Genomic DNA, 19,337 nt, shown 5'->3' on the forward strand with positions numbered 1-19,337 from the left:
GGTCGCTGGGCTCCGGAAAGGTGAAAGTGGGAAAGAGTGGTGACTCATTGCTTTTCTTGCTGCACACGCAGTGGGAGAGAGGGATTGTAGAGGATGCACTGGTGAGGCTGCTGAATTCAGTGATGTGAAAGTCCTGGTGGGGTGCCAGTTAAACTCTGAGAACTGGGTGAGAGTCAGGAGGACTTCCCCTGGGAAATCCACCCGATTTCCCACATCTTAATCCTCCCGTGACAAAGACAACTGTTGTCCTGTAGCCCGTGTCGGCAGGAATGTAGTTGGTGTAAACAAGGGTGTGACTCCACAGTCCTGAGAGAAGGACTTCAGCCACTGTGTGCCAGGTGACTGACTCCCCGGCATAGTAGCTGAGTTTACAAGTAAACAGATGAACAGAAGGGTGTGGTGGTGTGTGACTTTGATCCCAACGCAGGCAGAGGCAGGCAGATCTCTGAGTTCAAGGCCAGCCTGGTCTACAAAGTGAGTTCCAGACAGCTAGCATTGTGACACAGAGAAACCGTGTCAAAAGTATGGGGCGGGGGGGATAGACATACAAACCATATGGATTCAGATTATTTTTCTTGAGACTGTTTACCACCAGACTAAATTTACTCTGCCGGCATTGACAAATGAACCTTTAAAGTTAGTAGAACTGGGACAAAGACAGGGTTCAGCAGCTAGTTCTCCACGGTACAGTCTGGTTGGTGACCCTTTACTGGACTAAATCACATGAAGTAATCCGAAATCCAAGGCCCCTTTTCAGCACTTACTGAAACCACAGCCTCACTTTCATGTATGACTGTAATCTGTTTAGTCTCAAAAGCTCTTACTTGCTCTAAACCAGTATTTTCGCACATACAGACTGCATTATTATATGTCAGCATGTTACATTATAGCTTATTGATTGGAATCTCTTCTTTCTTAACATGAGTATTTGATATAAACTGTATTGTCATTTTCATTCTGTTAATAAATTTTCTTCTTCTGAGTTGTTCTTTCCCCCTCTTTAGCAATGCATTGTTTGATTACCAAATACTTGGAAGATTTCTAGATCATGTTCTCTGATTGTTAATTCAGTTCCATTGTGATAGAGAGTATAAATTATATGTGGTTTTGCTTGCTTGTTGTATTTTTTTTCTTTTCTTGTGCCAGGGAGTAGACATAGAGCTCTGAGAGTGTGTGGCAAGAGCTCTACCATTGAACTATGCCTCAGTCCCCCACCCCCTTTTTGAGGCGGGGGTTTTTACTGAGGTGCTTCAGCCGGCCTGCACATGGGTTAGTTTTTAACTGTGATCCTCTTGCCTCAGCCTGAGCATCTAGAAATACAGACTTATACCATCAAACCTGTCTGACTTCAGTCCTTTTAAATTCACTGATGTTTATACTCTCGAATAGTCTTAAGACACTTTAAAAATTATTATTTTTTTTATTTTTATTTTTTTTTGGTTTTTTGAGACAGGGTTTCTCTGTGATTTTGGAGCCTGTCCTGGAACTAGCTCTTGTAGACCAGGTTGGTCTCGAACTCACAGAGATCCGCCTGCCTCTGCCTCCCAAGTGCTGGGATTAAAGGCGTGCGCCACCACCGCCCGGCTAAAAATTATTTTTCATTGCTGTGTGTCTAAGAGAATCAATTTAAGAGATGGTTCTGTAGCTAAAAGCATATGCTGTTCTTCCAGACGACATGGTTAGGTTGTTACCACCCAAATTGGGAGCCTCAAAACCACCTGTAACTCCAGCCCCAGGTAAACAACATCTTCTGCCCTCCGCACCCACTTAAGTGTACACATGAAATAAAAAAAAGAAAAGAGAAAGTTTGTGAAATTACTGAAGTATTGATTAGTTGTTGGAGGACTATTTGGTTTTGCTTTTGGGGTAGTTTTATATTAAAGCACTTGTTGTGTTTTGCTTTTTTTTTTTTTTTTCTTTTGAGACAGTCTTAAGCAGCCCAGGCTGGCCTCGAACTTGCTGTGTATCTGAGGATGACCTTGAACTGATTCTTTTGCCTCTACCTCCCATATGATGTGATTATAGGTATGTACCACTCTGTCCAGCCTCCAAATGACTGTTTGCCATTTTTATTGTTAACTGTTTTAAATTGTCTGAGCTGCAGTCCTCCTGCCTCGGCCTCCTGAGCGTTGGTTGGAGGCACATGCGGTCTTGCCCAGCCTTCCATTTTCAGTTTGAATGTGAGTCACAGAGGTGCTTCTCTTGTGTAAGTCAGTGTTTGCTGTTTCTGCCTGAAGCTGCCGGTTTGTGATTAGTTCCTCCTGTGCTTTTTCACTAGGTCTGAGGTCTGGCAAACTCGGGGAACAGTGTGAAGCAGTTGTCCGCTTTCCTAGGCTTTTCCAGAAGTACCCTTTCCCTATTCTCATCAATTCAGCGTTCCTAAAGTTAGCTGATGTTTTCAGAGTTGGGTAAGTCTTTGTAATGCCTGGCGTCCTAAAGAACATGTTTTGTGCTCTCTTTCCTTCTGGCCCATTAGGACCTCCTGCCACTAAGGTACTCTTGGTAGATGCAGATTGCATTGCACCACACTTTGGTATGAGATTTAATGATATTTTTAGCAAAAATATCAGAAAGTAATTTATTGGTTTTTTTAGGGAACAAGATAAATCAGAACAACCTTATTCTAATACTGTATGTATATTTTATAAGAATCTGTGGAGTTTTTTGTACAGATTGTTTTAAGAAATTCCTGTCTCATTTAGTGGTTTGCAACACGAGATGCATGTGTGTGCAGTTTTTGAACTATGTAAGCAGCACTGAATAAAGGCCCATTTCCTCGTTTCTGTTCCCACACTTACCTCTCCCACTCCTTTCTCCTGTTGTCTGTGCACTCATGTGCCCGTATATGTGTCAGGTCAGACCTGAGCGAGGAAGGTAGTGATGGGTTACCTGGGAGAGGAGGGAGGCCAGCCGTGCCCTGGGCCTGGCGTTACAGCAGTGCTGCGCTATTGCAGCTGCTTTTGGTTGGGATCCGTCAGGAACAGTTTAGCGCTCTTAGTGGTGAGGCAGTGACAGCCCGGAAAGCAGTGCCTCTCGTACTGCGCTGACCCTGTTACCCCTTTCCTAGAGTGAGCTCATTTCCTCCTCCATGCCTTCTAGAAACAACTTCCTGAGGCTGTGTGTTCTCAAAGTCACCCAGCAGAGTGAAAAGCACCTGGAAAAGATTCTCAACGTGGACGAGTTTGTGAAGAGGGTCTTCTCAGTGATTCATAGCAATGACCCCGTGGCAAGAGCCATCACTCTCCGGTACTGTGTCACTGTGTGATCAAAGAAGCGTGGTAACCGTCCCTACCTGTAAATCCAGGTCCACATCCGTAATGCTGTTTTGGTTGTAAATTGCCTTGCTCATGTTTCAAGCATCCCACTATGTAGGAGCTCTGATGTAAGAACGAGGTGGATTTCAGTACAACAAAGCCTTGGCGCTTCTGAGCGTCTGGAGTTCCTCAGGCAGGCATTGAACTTGGCCTCCCAATAGCTGGGATTCCGTGTCTATGCCACCATGCCTGTCTTCATTCTTTCAGTTCTATTTGTATACTCACATGTATAATTTGAGGGAAATTTTTGGAACTTGGTTGGTTAAATTATCAGTCTCCTTTCTAGCTTTCCCTGCCCATACAGTTATCCTTGTAACCAGGATGTCACTACCTCCCTGAGTTTATTTTTCTGGGTCAAACATTGGTACTTCCTTGTTCAGAATTAGTTGCTTTGTCATTCTTCTGCCTTTTGATTAAGTCGCTTATCATGTGCTGTTTTAAAGTCAGTTCTTGGTGCTAGAGATGCAGCTAGAGATGCAGCTGACTTGGTAAAAGTGCTTCCCTGTCCTTCTGAAGCTCAGGGTTCAATTCCTGGCTTCACAGATCTTCCTGAAACTGGGTGTGGTGTGCACAGCGGTCATCCCAGTACATGGGAAGTTGAGGCAGAAAGTTCAGGGTCATTACACTTAAACAGTAAGTTTAAGAGCAGCCTGAACTATATGAGAACCCCGCTCAAAAGATTGAGTGTTACCTTTAAGAAACCATCCAGCTTGCTCGGCGGTGATAGTACATTTTAGTCCCATCACTTGGGAGGCAGAAGCAGGTGGACCTCTGAGTTCAAGGTCTACAGAACTAGTTCTAGGGCAATCTGGGCTACACAGAGTAACTGTCTCAAAAACAAACAAAAAACCCAAAACAAACTATCCAGTATAGCATGCTTGAGGCAGTAAGTTCATTCCCATCACCACAAAACAGAAAAGGGCTAGGGAGCTGGAGACTGTAGCCAGGGGGAAACTTAAAATGAAGATATTGGGAGGATGGAGCTCAGAGTTTGAGTCCAGCCTAGGCTACATAGCAGGCTTCAGGCCAGAAAGACCCCATCTATCCAAAGAGAAAAAAGTTACTGTTTAGATGTATATGGATGATTGTCACATTATTTTTGTGTAATAAAAGATTAGGAAAATTGTATCTCAATAGAATTGATAGAATATTGTGTAAATGAACAGTTTGTCTATATTAACACAGAAATGAATGTACTGTTAAAAATGATTGTGAGATTTCTATATGTATGTGAGTGCCTGTATGTATGTCTGTGTACCACATGCATGCCTGGTACCCTTTGGGCCAGAAGGGGATGTCCAATCCCCTGTAACTGCTGTTACAGTGTGATAGGACTTGAACTCAGGATCTTTTCAAGAGCAAGTGATGGGATCTCCTTCAGGTCCTTCCTGTCAGTGAGTACATTGTCTGTTACTTCAGAACAGTCCTCAAGGAGCACTGTCCACAGTGATTATTTGGGAGGGGTCAGTGAGTTAAGGACTGGAGAGACGTGATGTTGAATTGTTCCTATGAGTATGTATGATTTTAGTTTTTATCAGAAGCGATGAAGGAGAATAATACAATTCTAAAGTGGATTTTCCACCTCATTTGGAGGTAGTTTAACTATTTTGAGACAGTTGTACTTGAGTGTTCCACTTCATGTGCAGCCTGTCCTTCACTGAGTTCCGGCAGTTGGGCCCGAAGGGACTATTGCTGCCAATAAAATTGGCAATTTCTAGTAAACTTAAAAGAGATACATTTTATAGACATGGTGTAGGAGGGTCTTCTTTCTATGTGTTGTTTTCATTAGTTGAATAAAGAAGCTGCTTTGGCCTTTTGATAGGGCAGCCCTTAAGTGGGTGGAGTAGACAGAACTGGATTCTGGGAGAAAGAAGGCAGTGTGGCAGACGTCCCATGCTTCTCCTGCCCAAGATGGATGTTCATTAGACTCATGGTGGTAAGCCACGACCTCGTGGTGAACACAGATTAATAGAAATGGGTTAATTAAGATGTGAGAGTTAGCCAATAAGAGGTGAGAGCTAATGGGGCAGGCAGCAATTTAATTAATACAGATTTCCGTGTAATTATTTTGAGCATAAGCTAGCCGGGTGGCCAGGACGACCAGCAGCCCACTAGCCCCGGTGTAAGCCAGTCGGGCAGCGGGAAGCAGCCCACTCATTACTCGCCTGGCCCGCATCTGCCTACAACATAGACAAAGTATTGCCTTGTAGTCTTCAAGAGTTGCACTTGAAACACATATTAAGGAAAAGAAATTTGAGCTGAAATTTTGTAGTAGCCTTGGTGTTTGAAGAGCAGCAAAGGCCCTGTACCTGATCTGGAGACAGCCACTCAGTTGGGACCAGAGAGGCGCAGCTTGTACACATCAAGGGTCCTGAAGGTTTTGTCAAGTGAAAAATCAAATACTAAGAAAGTGTATGTATTTATTAACAGCCTGAACTATGTATGGCTAGTGGCAATACAGTATGAGAGTGGCAAAGTCTTTCTCTAGAGAATAATTAATAATCTTGGAATTTTTTCCACAAATTTCCAGAGAGTTATCTTTTGTCACATCGAGTTATCTTTTGTCACATCCAGAGGAGCCACTGTTGTGACTTTCCCCTTAGGGAGCCTTATGTGCTCTTACAGCTTGGATGTCCGTTAGTATAAGACTTCTCCCACTCAGCATTAACCCATCCATGCATATCAGTAATTTTTCTCTTGGGGTGCTGGCGAGCTGAGACTGGTTCTCCCTTTGTAGCTCAGTCTGGCCTGGACTACTTACTGATGAAGAGCTGCAGGTGTGCATCATCACAGAGTCATGCCTCTTTTGGTGACAAGTAGTTTAACGTTGTATAACTATAGCCTAGTTTGTAGTCTGTTCTCTTGAAGAACACCTACATTGTTTCCAGTACAGCTATAAAGCTGCTACCAGCATTCATCCTTTTTGCTTATAGACATTGCCTTCTGCATCCCAGACTGTCTTCATCTCAAATGTGGCTTTGTAGTCAAAGATAAGCTTTAACTCCTGATCCTCCTGCTCCTGTTTCCCAGGTGCTGGGCTATAGGCAGGCACAACTATGCTGGATTATGCAGTGCCTGGGGGTGGGGTGGGGTTAAACCCAGGCCTTTAAGTATTCTAGGTAATCACTCTGCCTCCTGAGCTCTGTCCCTAGTCCCTTGCACACCTTTCTGAGTAAAATCACAGGTTTTAGGTCTTATGTATTTGTTTGCTTTCTGTCTCTTAGACATTCCTGTGGTGCATAGGGGACTAAGTTTCTATTGCTCTGGTGGTGATGATCTGAAGCACTGGGTCATGTGCCTTTGGCCATTCATAAAGTGTGCGTGGATGTTTTATTCTTTCTACTCTTTTCTCTTTTGGGAAGCCCACCACTCAGCTCCCAAACAGTCACACATAGAGTCTCAGTATTACTTGTAAACTCCCGGCCTTTGCTTGGCCCTTCTCTATCTCAGTCCGACTACCTTTTGCCTCTGGGCTATTTCCTTGTCTCACTTCTGTGTGCCTTACTTTCTGTCTTGCTCTGTGTCTTGCTGGGTGACTGGCCTCTGACGTTCTCTCTTTCTCCTTCTCTTTCTCTCCAGATTTCTCCTCCTGTTTATTCTCTCTGCCTGCCAGCCCTGCCTGTCCTTTCTCCCACCTAGCTATTGACCATTCAGCTCTTTATTAGACCATCAGGTGTTTTATACAGGCAAAGTAACACAGCTTCACAGAGTTAAACAAATACAGCATAAACAAAAGCAACACGTCTTTACATTGTTAAACAAATGTTGCAAAGCATAGACAAATGTAACACACCTTAAAATAATATTCCCAAACAAAGAAGTGTCTGTTCCTGCCTTTTGTCCATTTTCCTTTGTTAGATTGTTTAGATTTTGTGGTGCTGTTTTATTTTAGATTGCAGATGTTTTGTTTTCTTTTGTATCCTGCATACCAGTCCTTTTGCATGACTATCTCACATAAATGACTGTTGCGGTCCTAACACACTGATGAACTGCCACAACTCTGTCTTAATGTAAATAGCACCACACGCATTTTTGTTTTTTGTTTCTGTGTAGTTTTTGACAGGGTCTCACTGTGTAGCCTTGATTGGCCTGGAACTTGCCACATAGACCAGGTTAACCTTGAACTCTCAGAAATCCACCTCTTTCTGCCTCCAGATTGCTAAGATTAAAAGCGTGTGCTACCATGCCCTGCTAACTATTTTCTTTAAAAAAAAAAAAGACAAGAAATGTGTGTGTGTGTGTGTAGTACATACTGCATGTGAGTGTGCACTTAAACATGCCATGATGCATGTATAGAGGTCAGAGGACAACTCATAAAATTGGTACTCACGTTCCACCTTTACACGGGTTCTGAAGATGTGCCATCTCCCCTGCTTTCATATGACTTTCCTCATTGAAAAACAATTCAGTAGCATTAATAGGAGGATTGTGTTAAGGAAGAAACCAAACTCGACAGAGGACAGATGTTAATGAATGTGTTCTCTCTGAGGATGTCCTTGCAAAAAGGTTTTATTTCATGTGGTTGTTTTTGGTTTTTTTTTTGTTTTTTTGGTTTTTTTTTTGTTTTGAGGCAGGGTTTCTCTGTGTTGCATTGACTGTTCTGGAACTTGCTCTGCAGACCAGGCCTCAGACTCAGAGATCCACCTGCCTCAGCCTCCTCAGTGCTGGAATTAAAGGTGTGTACACTACCACTGCCTAACTTGGACTTTTTTATTTTGTGCTGATAGAAGACAGATTTCAGGATTCAGTTCTTTTCTTCTACCACGTGGGTCCTAGAGACTGACTTCATGTTGCCAGCTATGGTGACAGGTCCCCACTGAGCTGTCTCTGTTTTCTCTAGGCTTTACTTTCCTCACTATTGCAAATACTGGCTTGAACTACAGGGGTCATCCTTCACCTCTGGAGAAATCTTGATGTGGTAGTTTACAAAAGCATCATGCTGATATTCATTGAGCAGGCAAGTCTGCTGACTTTGTGATTCTGCTTAATAGCAGATACTTTGTGTTCCTAATATTTTGTTGAAGTGGATTTCTTTATGCAACATTGGAAGATTGACATTTGGATGCTTTAATAATTCAAAAGGTTCTTTTTGGGCTCCGATACCTGAGATGTACTTCAGAATGATTTTTTTGGAAATGTAGCTCTATGTGTCAGAGGCAGGGGAAGAGGGCATGTTTCTCAGTGGTGGGGCACTTGCCTAGCTCGGGTGAAGCTCTGAATTCCAGTACAGGGCCAGGAAGGAAGGAGGGGAAGGGGGATGGGGAAGGAAGTTTAGCTTATGTGAGGTGAGCTATTTTAATATTTCTGTTGTACTTAAGCTTTTGGATGTGCTTAGATTTTGAGTCGTTGCTAGATTCCTAAAGTCAATCATTTTAGCCTGAAGTTATAGAATGACCTAAACTTTCTGAGTCGATATCTAGCTTGCCTTCCTTTTCCTTAACTATATTTCTGGTCTTGGGTTTCTCTGTTTCTGTAGGATGCTGGGAAGTCTGGCGTCAATCATCCCTGAGAGGAAGAATGCCCATCACAGTATTCGGCAGAGTTTGGATTCCCATGATAATGTAGAAGTCGAAGCGGCTGTTTTTGCAGCCGCAAACTTCTCTGCACAATCAAAGTAAGTCCAGGCCTTTTAGTAATTGGTCTCCCAGGGGAGTTTTTGAAAGAATAATCAATATCTATAGTCATTGAAGGATAAAGAAAGATCTGAAGGATAAGGTGTGTTTTCCAAGAAGTCTTCAAACATACTAGGGAAGAAATACAAATGTTGGTCCCAGAAAGACAAGGTCTTCACAGCCTGGTTTGGGGAGATTCGGTTGATAGCTTTGATGTCTACTGAAGAGCCGTCACAATACATCCGTGATTCAAAATGGCTACTTTCTGATTGTCTTCTATTGCTCAACTATAAACTGACATTTTCAGGATATCATATGCTGTACTGCTGTCTTAGAACAGGGTGTGTGTGTTGCATGAATGCCTGTGTGTACATGTGTATGGACACTAGAGGACAACCTCAGGGTTGTCCTAGTTCTTAAGTGATGTTTACCCTTTTGTTTTGAGACAGGGCCATGTGGGCCAGCCAACAGTTCCAAGGATCCTCCTGTGTGCCTTTCCCAACATTTACTGTTTTAGCTGGTAGAGTGAACCTGGGCAAGCAGGATCAGACTAAAGACTCATACAATAACCAACTCTATTCAGAGTATCAGACAATTTATATTCTGAGACTTAAGAGTCACCTGGATAAAGTGCAATCACAAGGACAAGCTGCACATGACAAAACATGTTTTTCCATAGAGGCCTGTAAATAACAACAGCTGAAGTGAGCTCACTCCTACCTGCCCACTAGTTCCTCAATATACACTCTGAGACTTACTATTAATTACAGACTGTTTAGACGATGGCTCAGGCTTATTATTAATTTTTACATCTTAAATTATCCCATTTCCATTAATCTATGTATTGCCCCATGCACATGGTGTTACATCATATCTTGCTCCTATGGTGGCTTCTGGCATCTCCCAGTGTCTCCCAGACTCTTCCTTCCTTTTTCCCTGTATTCAGTTGCCCGCCTAGTTATATTCTGCCCTGTCATGGGCCAAAGCAGCTTCTTTATTAACCAGTGGTAAAAAACCATATTTCCAGCATACAGAAGGACATCCCACATCGGCTACCCACTAAACCTGGGAGGAGCGTGAAAACATTCCAAGAGCAAATTCTGTGTATTGAAGAAACTGGGGTTATAAGGCTCTTGTCTTGTTTTCTTGGAGTTTTCACACAAGTACTCAGAATTCCTCTCACACGATCCATTCTTGGACTGTGTCCTAACACCCTATACTAGAATTGTGGGCATACCATGACTGGCTTTTTTTTTCAGCGTATCTTTAGGGGGGTTAGCTCAGATCCTCAAGCAGGACAGTAACCATCGGAGCTATATCCCCAGTTCAATAGTATTTATTTATTATTATTTATGTGTTGTATGCCATATGCATGCAAGTACCTATGGAGGCAGGAAGAGGACATCAGATCTCCTGGAACTAAAGTCATGGGTGGTTGTGAGCCTCATAATGTGGGTGCCAAGAACTGAACTAGAGTCTTGTGTAAGAGCAATAAGTTCTTTTAACCATTGAGCCATCATAATTTTGTTTGTTGTTTTCTGAGACAGAGTCTCACTATATAGCTCTGACTGTCCTAGAACTCAAATATATAGACCAGGCTGGTCTTAAACTCACAGAGATCCTCCTGCCTCTGCCTCTCAAGTGCGAGGATTAAAGGTATCAGTCTCTATGCCCAGCCTTGTACTGTCTCACCTGTCTACCACAGGACAGTTTGTGAGTCAGGCAAGGGGCTAGAGATTGACACATACACATAGACAGAGACAGGGGTCATCCTTGAAACAAGAGCACCCCTTTTATTGTGTTTCAGGGCAGCTTATAATAGGGCTCTCCTTGACTAATGGCCACACCCTAACTCTTGGGATTTTTCACCTGCAAGTCCACCAGAAACCACTCCCCTACCATCAGGAACTCATAAGGGTCTTGTGCTCAGAGCAGCTACAAGCATAAAAATATCAAGTTGTTTACTCTGGCAGGTAAGGGGTCACAGAAAATTCAGGGTCTGAGGGTCTGCATTCCCCAACATAGCCTAGCCCTATAAATTTAAAAATAGAATGTTGGGGCTGGAGAGATGGCTCAGTGGTTAAGAGCTTTGCCTGCTCTTCCAAAGGTCCTGAGTTCAATTCCCGGCAACCACATGGTGGCTCACAACCATCTGTAATGAGGTCTGGTGCCCTCTTCTGACCTGCAGTCATAGACACAGCCAGAATATTGTATACATAACAAATAAAGAAATATTTTTTTAAAAAAATAGAACATTAACTATGGTATTATTACCATGTTGGACTTATTTGTAATAAAAAAAAAATGTCAGTAATCCCCTGACTGATAACCAAAACTAACTTTGTTTTCTGAAGACCATTTCTCGTGATATGTATGAAAAGCCATGAACACATGCATTCATTTCTAAGAACTTAGCTAAGAATGAACGTGGTGCACTGATAACCTTCAGGGGAGCTAATTGTACTGTTATTTATATGGTAAATGTTTATTTTTATGGCTAGGCACCTCAGAATATATACCAAAGGTTTGTCTCTGTCTGTACTTTTTAAAAAGTTTATTCTTTGACAGCTTCATCCATGTATACAGTTCCTTTGGAAGAGCAGCAAACGCTGAACTGCCCGTCACATCCCCATCTGTTTTTGTTACTGATGATGAGTGAGTGAGTGATGGAGCAAGAACTCAAATTGCATAGGGGCTGTGCTGTGAACAGTTATCTTCTGATTAACACTGCCAGGGCAACTGCTCATCCAGTGGCTCCAAAGCAGCTTCTAAGTTCAGTCTGAGTTGGGATAAGTAGATAACTTAGTGATTAAATTTATGTATGAGGATCATTTTTACGTAAACATTTATTCATCCCAGATAGGACCCTGGTGACAGACAAAAAAATATTTCACAGCCAAAAACATAGTTTATTGGGATTACCTATAGGAGTATGAGTGAAGGGATTACATACAAGAGCATAGGTAACTCGGCTAGCATCCCCCAGAAAGCCCGCCCAAACTAGGGTGATGGTTCAGGTAAGCTGCATCCCTGGAGCATCCTGTGCCTGAGCCAGTAGGAGATCCAGTGAGTTCTGCTTATATAACCTCGATGTGTGCTTATGAATTTCCTGAGTTTCAGGAACTTCCTGATACTTGTCAGTTGTATGCTTCCTGAGCTTTGTAAGTTTTGTTTACTTTCTTAGTCTTAAAGACAGACCGTTTCAGTTCGGAGGAAATCACTATATAACACTATTCTCAGTTAAGATATACTTGTGTATAATCAGAAATCCTGAAGCACTTATGTATCAGAGTGTAAATTAAGAAAATACATAACTTTTAGATCAGTTTTTGTCTCTTGGAGAAATTGAGATTATGGTTCTCTTGAAGACTTGAGATCATGTATCTCCATCAACATTAGTGGCTTTGTACTATTTCTGTCCGTTCTAGGTATTGCTGAAATCAGAGTGATGTTTTATTTAACCTGGCATGGAGGTGTATACCTTTAATCCCAGACCATAGGAGGAAGAGGCAAGTGATCTATGTGAGTTCAAGATCAACCTGGTCTACAGGGCAAGTTCCAACCATCTAGAGCTATAGTGAAACTCTATCTCGAAAAAGGAAGAGGAGGAGAACTTATTTAATCTGTGCTGCTGCAGCTGCATCTCACTTGCTCTCAAAGGGTTAAGATTGTGTGCTGTAGAAGAGTTCTTCCTGCTCGGAAAGGAGGGATTGGCCAGCTCCAGGTACTTTTAGGGTTGAGGTGAACATAGAGTACTGACGTCTTCCAGTCACTAGCTAATGAGCCTGGCTTTATCAGAAAGGAACAGCTGTCCCATGGCACCAGGCGACTGGTATGATGCAGGAGTGTCTGCCATGGCTGTCAGACCTGATTTGATTGGGACATGGGTGGGGTGTACAACTAGGCCAGAACATCAGGTGACTTCTTTAGTCTCAGCAGTTTTGGTATTGACACTGAGAGTTTATTATTAGACCCAGAAAGGAAAGTCAGCAGTCTCCTACTCTGCAGTGTTTGGCCTCAGAGGGCTGAGCCCAGACTTTTAAAGTTTGGAGTGTTATAAAATGTTTGTATAGTTACTTCATGTCCACTGTTGCTGCTCAAGAAGGGGTGGGACCTGGGAGAATAGAGCCGATAAGTTAGGTGGACTGAGTCTCTTGCAATGGCCAACTTTATTCCGAGCTCCACACAGTTTATACCCTGAGGGTTAAGAAAAGTCACCTGAATAAAGTTCTCATGAGTTCAAGCTGTGTACAATCACAAGAGTAAGTCGTACTTGGCTAAAGCCTCTTCCTCCGTAGAGGCATATAAAGGATAGTTTAAACATCTAATTGAATAACAATGGCAGGCAATCTCAACTCCTATCTACTACACCTGGGAGGAGCTTGCAACCACATTCTAGAAACAATTCCATGTTTTCAAGAAACACATCTCAAGACTCTTGTCCTGTTTTCTTGGTGTGTTCTTACACATGCTCAGAATTCTCCTCATGAAACTCCATTCCTGAACCATGTTCCAACAGCTCACCATATTTAGATATCATTCTAAACACTAGTAACAGATTTTTAAAAAATCAAAACTTTGGTAGCACAGTCACAATTAACTGGTGCTGTGGCCGTGGCCCCACAGGCCCCACAGGTTGCTGCAGATCTGAAGCAGTGGCCAGTGGCCAAAGCTGAGCAAAGAAGGGCTCCTTTATACTCTGAGACAGACGGTGTCTACTGTGTAGTCCAGGCTGACCTCAAACTCAGGAACATCCTGCCTCAGCTCCCAGTTACTAGAACTTCAGTGTGCTTGCTTTCGTCTGGCCTGCCGCTACATTCTTAAAAACATGTGTTTGTAGATCTTACTCTATTAGAAGTTTAAGGAGCTGATTTTTAAAATGTTTACCCATCTGAAGATACACAATAGGTTAATATAAAATATCTTTGTAAAACTTTATTAAAAAACATTTTGTGAGAAAAGTGTCCTTAACATTTTTACAAATGTCTTTAAGGCCTGACTAAATTCTCGTTCATCTACTTCTGCAGTAATATCTGTCAAAATATGTTATTTTGATTTAAAGTATGTGAAGAAAATCCAGTCTCCCAGATAGTAGTGGAAAGAGGAGAGATTTATGAAGGCCTTCCTAGGGTTGTGTGTGATTTAATACCTTGTGAGTTGGTCTGCTAGGAAAAATGGTTCACTTGCGTTACTCAGGTTTTGCAGATGTCCCCCGTATAAGCACTGCGTTTGTGAAGAGCACCACCAGTTTCTAAACTTTCATGCTTGTGGTGAAAAGTACTTTTTCTGTAGTTGTAATTTTTGCTGAAAGCTAAAGTACTGTAATTGACATAAAAGATTCTCTGTTATTTGCCTGAAGTTACCAGCTAACTTTAATTCATCTTCCAAGAGAATTCTTTGGCCAAAAAGGCAAGTCCCAGGAAAACTATATCCTAACCCATACAGTTGGTGTTTACAGTACTGTGCCTGTAGTATACCACTATGTGTTTTTGAAATTTAATGTAATGAGCTGTTTCAGTCTTGCTAGGAACATAGAGCTGGCTGTGCTCTTGAGTGTGAGTGTGCAGGGAAGAACCGTGACTGTGGCACAGGTGCCGCCTTTGCATCGGGATTGTTAGCAGTGGCGTTCACCAGACATGGTGGATGGATGATGCCAGCGTTATTCCTGGGTAAAACCATGAGATTAAAACAGTTGTTACTGATTGTGAAAAATTCAACACAAAAAGTGTTTGTTGTCAAGAATGCCTGTAAAAGAAAATATTGTGAAGTCAGGTGGTACAGATTCTGGAAGTCCACAAGCATCCTAGCCCCCAGCTGGAGACGGGCAGTGCTTGATTTCTTCATTGATTGCCATGGGTGTTTGCTTGCATGGCTGGGGCACACTGCCACTTTACCCTGCTGTATTTGCATGTGTGTGCCTGGAGCTCACAGAGGCCAGAAGAAGTCATCGGATCCCTGGAACTGGAGTTAGAGGCGCTGTAAACTGCTGGGTAGATTGAGCATGGACTGAGTTAGGAACCCCGTTTCATCTTTATAGTATAACCACGGGCTGAGAAAACAAATCTTTCTCTTTCAAACCAGTGATTCTCCCTTAATCATAACAAAATACTTTGCAGATATGTTTTCTCTTACAAGAAGGTTTTGTTTAATTGTGCAAAGAAAAATTTGAGAAAAAGATTTCAGTTTAACCACAAAGCAAGGCAAAGTATCTGTAGGAAGTTTCTCCCTGGTGGGGCTGGGCAGCATCTGCCTTCCTGTAAGGTCCCAAAGACAGTCCTAAGTTCCATTTCACCAGAGTCCCCCGAGGAACCACTGAGCTTCTTGGGCTTCCTTACAGAGCCTGGGCCAGGGTGGGACAGGAGTGTGGTAGCCCCAAAGGGACCACACTGAAAAGTCTCATCCAGTGGGGATGATGGTTTCCCCATACCTGCAGATGGAGTCTCCTGCTCCTAATCTCCCTGCATACACTCTAACCCCTTGCTGAGGCTCCAAGGTCATGTGCAGTTAGGACAGAATTGAATGTAACTGGAAGTGGTGGTTGGGTGCTCAGATAAAGATCCCATGGCCTTCCCTGTCCCACCTTTCTAGAGGGATGGCAGCAGGCACAGCCGAATTCTTGAAGGTGGCAGCAGTGGCTGAGTGACGGTGCTGTACAACTTGGTATGCTTTCACGCTGACACAGGGAAAGCTTCCTGAGACCAAATCTTATGGAATGGCGCATACCAAGGCTGTGCAGGTTAGGATAGGTGATCTAAGATAACACAAGTGTGCCTCATCACACAAGACATTTCTAGGACCAGGAATGCAGCTTTAATGGTAGAAGCCTTGCTCAGCGTGTGTGAAGTCCTGGGTTCCATTTCCAGCACCACAAAATAACAAAGAGCATTCTAGAAAACAAAAAGCACACGTGGCATTAGCTGCCAAAAGACGAAGTCTTCACATTGTCTAGTATGTAGAGAACTCCACTGTTGGTGTAAATTCGACAGACTGTACCTTAGCATCAGGGAATACTTTGCTTAGTCTTGCATTGACTGCAAACTGTACTCCATGTCCAGCACATCACTTAGCCAAGTTTGATTATATCTTTCCCATATTACATAACATTTTATCCCAAGTGTTCTTGGTATTAAGTTTTTTGGGTGATGTTTCTGTTAGAGGCAAGAAGCCATGTCTTGGAACATAGTTTCTTTTAAGTCGTTTGATGTCTGAAGATTCTATCTGTGTTTCCTAGTACATCTCAGCCACTTCAGTGCTAGAGACTGGCTCTTTATTAAAGATGCATCCTCCAGTGTGTGGTAGTAGTGACCTTCATTCTTTGAGACAAGGTTGCTGAGACTCAGACTGAGGCACCACCCACAGGTCTGCATCTCTCCCTAGAGCAAGAAGAATGCTGCCAGGACCTGCAGTCTCAGCTGTGATTTTGGAGTATTGCTTCTGTGATAATTGTGTTCTCTGCACTTATAAAACTTAATCACATTTAATTTTTTGATTTAATGTTTTTGCCAATTGTCTCAATGTTCTCTTTCCAAAGGGATTTTGCTGTAGGAATATGCAACAAAATCAGTGAAATGATTCAAGGTATGTACATTTTATTTGGTAATGTGAAGAGACTTAATAGGCATCTTGTTAATTGTGGTTGTTCATGTTTATTGGGTATTTACTGTTCTAGTCATTATTTAAAATAATACTAAGTATCTTCTATATGCCAAAAATGCCTGAGGTGCATAGGGTACAGAAATAAAGCAAGGCCCTTTCTGTCAGGTAACCTGAGTTCTAGTCAGGAGGTTAGGAGCTGTGTGAGCCATGACAGGTACAGTAGACCGAATGTATCAAGTGCTGAGAGAAAACTGGACGGGAGAGAGTACCAGGCATAGGTGACATGGTGGAAGGCAGGAGGACTTGTGCTTTACCTGAGCTGATCACAGAGCCCAATGAAAGGAAACCTGAAGGACGGAAAAGATGTAACATGCAGAGGGGGTAGCAGTGCAGTGGAACCCAAAGCCAGGGGTTCTGTCCAGTGAAACCCCCAAGGTGTCACTGTAACTAAAATCAGGTCCAAATTCTGTATCATGACCTGGTTTCACCTAAGTGATAGCTCATGTGTTAATCCCATTTTATCTTTATAGCATTCTTAAGGCACCTCTGGCTATTGCTTTGTGTGTCTCAGGAACACTGTTCTCTTTGCCCTCTGATAAAGGGGCATTGCTGTGCCCTGCAGCTTGATGATGCCTTAGATCTTCCCACACAAAGGAAATCTGTTCAAGGCCACAGAGCTCAGGAGGATCAAGCCTTTGGTCTTAAGTCTATTATTTTTAACCCTTGTGCTATCTAGCCTCTCTAGAGTATGCTCTAGGAAAGCTTTATCTTATATGTAATTTAAAGGCGGACAATTTGTTCACTTAAATAATTTTTAAAAGCACTCAGAGAACAAGAGACATAGAACTTTAGCCTATCCCTTTATTCCTTTGTCTTTTATTCCTTCACCAAAATGGTGTTCCTGTGAGTCTAACTTTGTGACATGAGAAAGAATTAGCCATTCACTGAGCAGGTTTTTGTATTTTATATGTAAGCGTGTTAGGCCTGCATGGATGTCTGTGCACACCTGCATCCCTGGTGCCCATGGAGGCCAGAAGAGGGCATCAGATCCTGTGGAACTAGAGCTACAGAAGGCTAAGAGCCTCGTTTGGGTGTTAGGAATCAAACCCAGGTCCTCTGGAAGAGCAGCCAGTGCTCTTACCCATTGAGCCGACTCTACATCCCCTCAGCTGGTGGATATGACACACTTTCTGAGTTAAGACAATTCAAAGGGAGTTTTATAAAACTAAGGTCTAGGTAGCTTATGCTAGTGGCTAATATTGCCCAAGTCCCAGTAATTGTTATAGCCCTCTATAGCCCATCTTGCTGGTCCCTACTGTGCCTTCCAAAGGCAATGTGCCAGGAGTGATGCACACAGCTTTAATTCCAGCACCAGGAAGCAGGGCAGATCTCTGTGCACTCAAGACCAGGCTGGTCTATATAGCAAGTTTCAGGCCGGCCATGGCTGCATGGAAGACTCTGTCTCCAAAGACAGTTCCTGAAAAATCTACGGAGCTTACTCATTAGTTCTAGTACAATCATCTTTAATGTTACAACCATTATGATGTATTGTACTGTTTGTTTTTTTGAGACAGTTTTACTGTGTAGTCCTGGCCATCCTGAACCTTACACTCTGTAGACCAGGTTAACCTTGCCTCTGCCTCCCAAGTGCTGGGATTAAAGGCATGAGCCACCACCACCTTGCTGTACTAATTGATTTTAAGTGAAACTTTAATAATTAAATCAGACCTTTCTTATTTTTACTTAAAAACAAACAAACAAACATGTGAACTGTCATTAAGTGATGATCAGACCCCCGAAACAATTTGTTGTACTCAGGCTTAGCTACGCCCGTGGACCTGAAGCTGAAGCTGATCCCCATCCTCCAGCACATGCACCATGATGCCATCCTGGCCTCCAGCGCCCGCCAGCTCTTACAGCAGCTGGTCACATCCTACCCCTCCACCAAAATGGTCATTGTGTCTTTGCACACTTTCACTCTGCTTGCAGCCTCCTCTTTGGTGGACACACCCAAGCAGGTAATTTCCATTCGTTTTCCTGCTTATTTATAAATCTACACATTTAGTTTATGATAAACAATAAGAAGCAACCCTAAGTTTTAGTAATGTTAAGGTCTCTTTGGTAAGGGCCAGTTGAGTTTCTCTTTTATATTTATAGTCCTATTCATGTGAGTCCTAGAAGACAAAGCATCAGGAAATATGGGGAAGAATGTATTGTTGGTAGGAAAGAAAGGATGCCAGTTCCTCTGCTAGAGCCTTACAAGCCAAATGGCGCCATTTATGTATTAATAAGAGGTCCTTAGCTTGGTCCTTAGCTGGTGGGGAGAGCTCTGATCTAAGGGGAGTCCTTTCTGTAAAATGTAAAATCTGCGCAGCACTCTCTCTGCTGACAGTCTCGGGCATGAAACTGTTCAGAGTGACTTTGCTGTCTTTGCAGATTCAGCTTCTGTTGCAGTATCTGAAGAGTGACCCCAGGAAAGCAGTGAAGAGACTCACTGTTCAGGATCTGAAGCTACTTGCTAATAAGACACCACATACCTGGAGTAAGGAGAATATTCAGGTACATAGCACTTCAGAAAAAGAGATACTAAACTACCTGAGCCAGGGTGGAACCATGCTCAGGTGAAGTTTCTACCCCTACGACTTCACAATGTGGTTTAATTTTCAACAAGCATAACCTCCAGAGACCCAAGCCAGAGCAAAATCTCTGTAAACTTGGGTCTTGCTGTATGTATTTTAGTCCCTCTGCCATCAGACAGTTGAGTGTTCACATGAGTGCAGATGACATGAGAGGCCAGAAGGCATCAGATCCTTCT

General features: G+C 42.8%; 1 protein-coding gene across 4 annotated transcripts in view; it reads left to right on the top strand.

Moving 5' to 3' along the window:
- Positions 1-19,337, top strand: part of Ints7 (integrator complex subunit 7) — a 58,857-nt gene that overhangs the window by 2,519 nt on the left and 37,001 nt on the right. For all 4 annotated transcript variants that reach the window (XM_057770119.1, XM_057770121.1, XM_057770120.1 and 1 more), the window contains exons 2-7: positions 2,279-2,408; positions 3,100-3,246; positions 8,791-8,928; positions 16,458-16,504; positions 18,341-18,540; positions 18,959-19,081. In XM_057770119.1, coding sequence (XP_057626102.1) covers positions 2,279-2,408; positions 3,100-3,246; positions 8,791-8,928; positions 16,458-16,504; positions 18,341-18,540; positions 18,959-19,081 — 785 coding nt within the window. The remainder of the gene's footprint in view (positions 1-2,278; positions 2,409-3,099; positions 3,247-8,790; positions 8,929-16,457; positions 16,505-18,340; positions 18,541-18,958; positions 19,082-19,337) is intronic.

The sequence above is a fragment of the Chionomys nivalis genome, chromosome 5, assembly GCF_950005125.1.
Source record: "Chionomys nivalis chromosome 5, mChiNiv1.1, whole genome shotgun sequence".
Classification (NCBI taxonomy): domain Eukaryota; kingdom Metazoa; phylum Chordata; class Mammalia; order Rodentia; family Cricetidae; genus Chionomys; species Chionomys nivalis.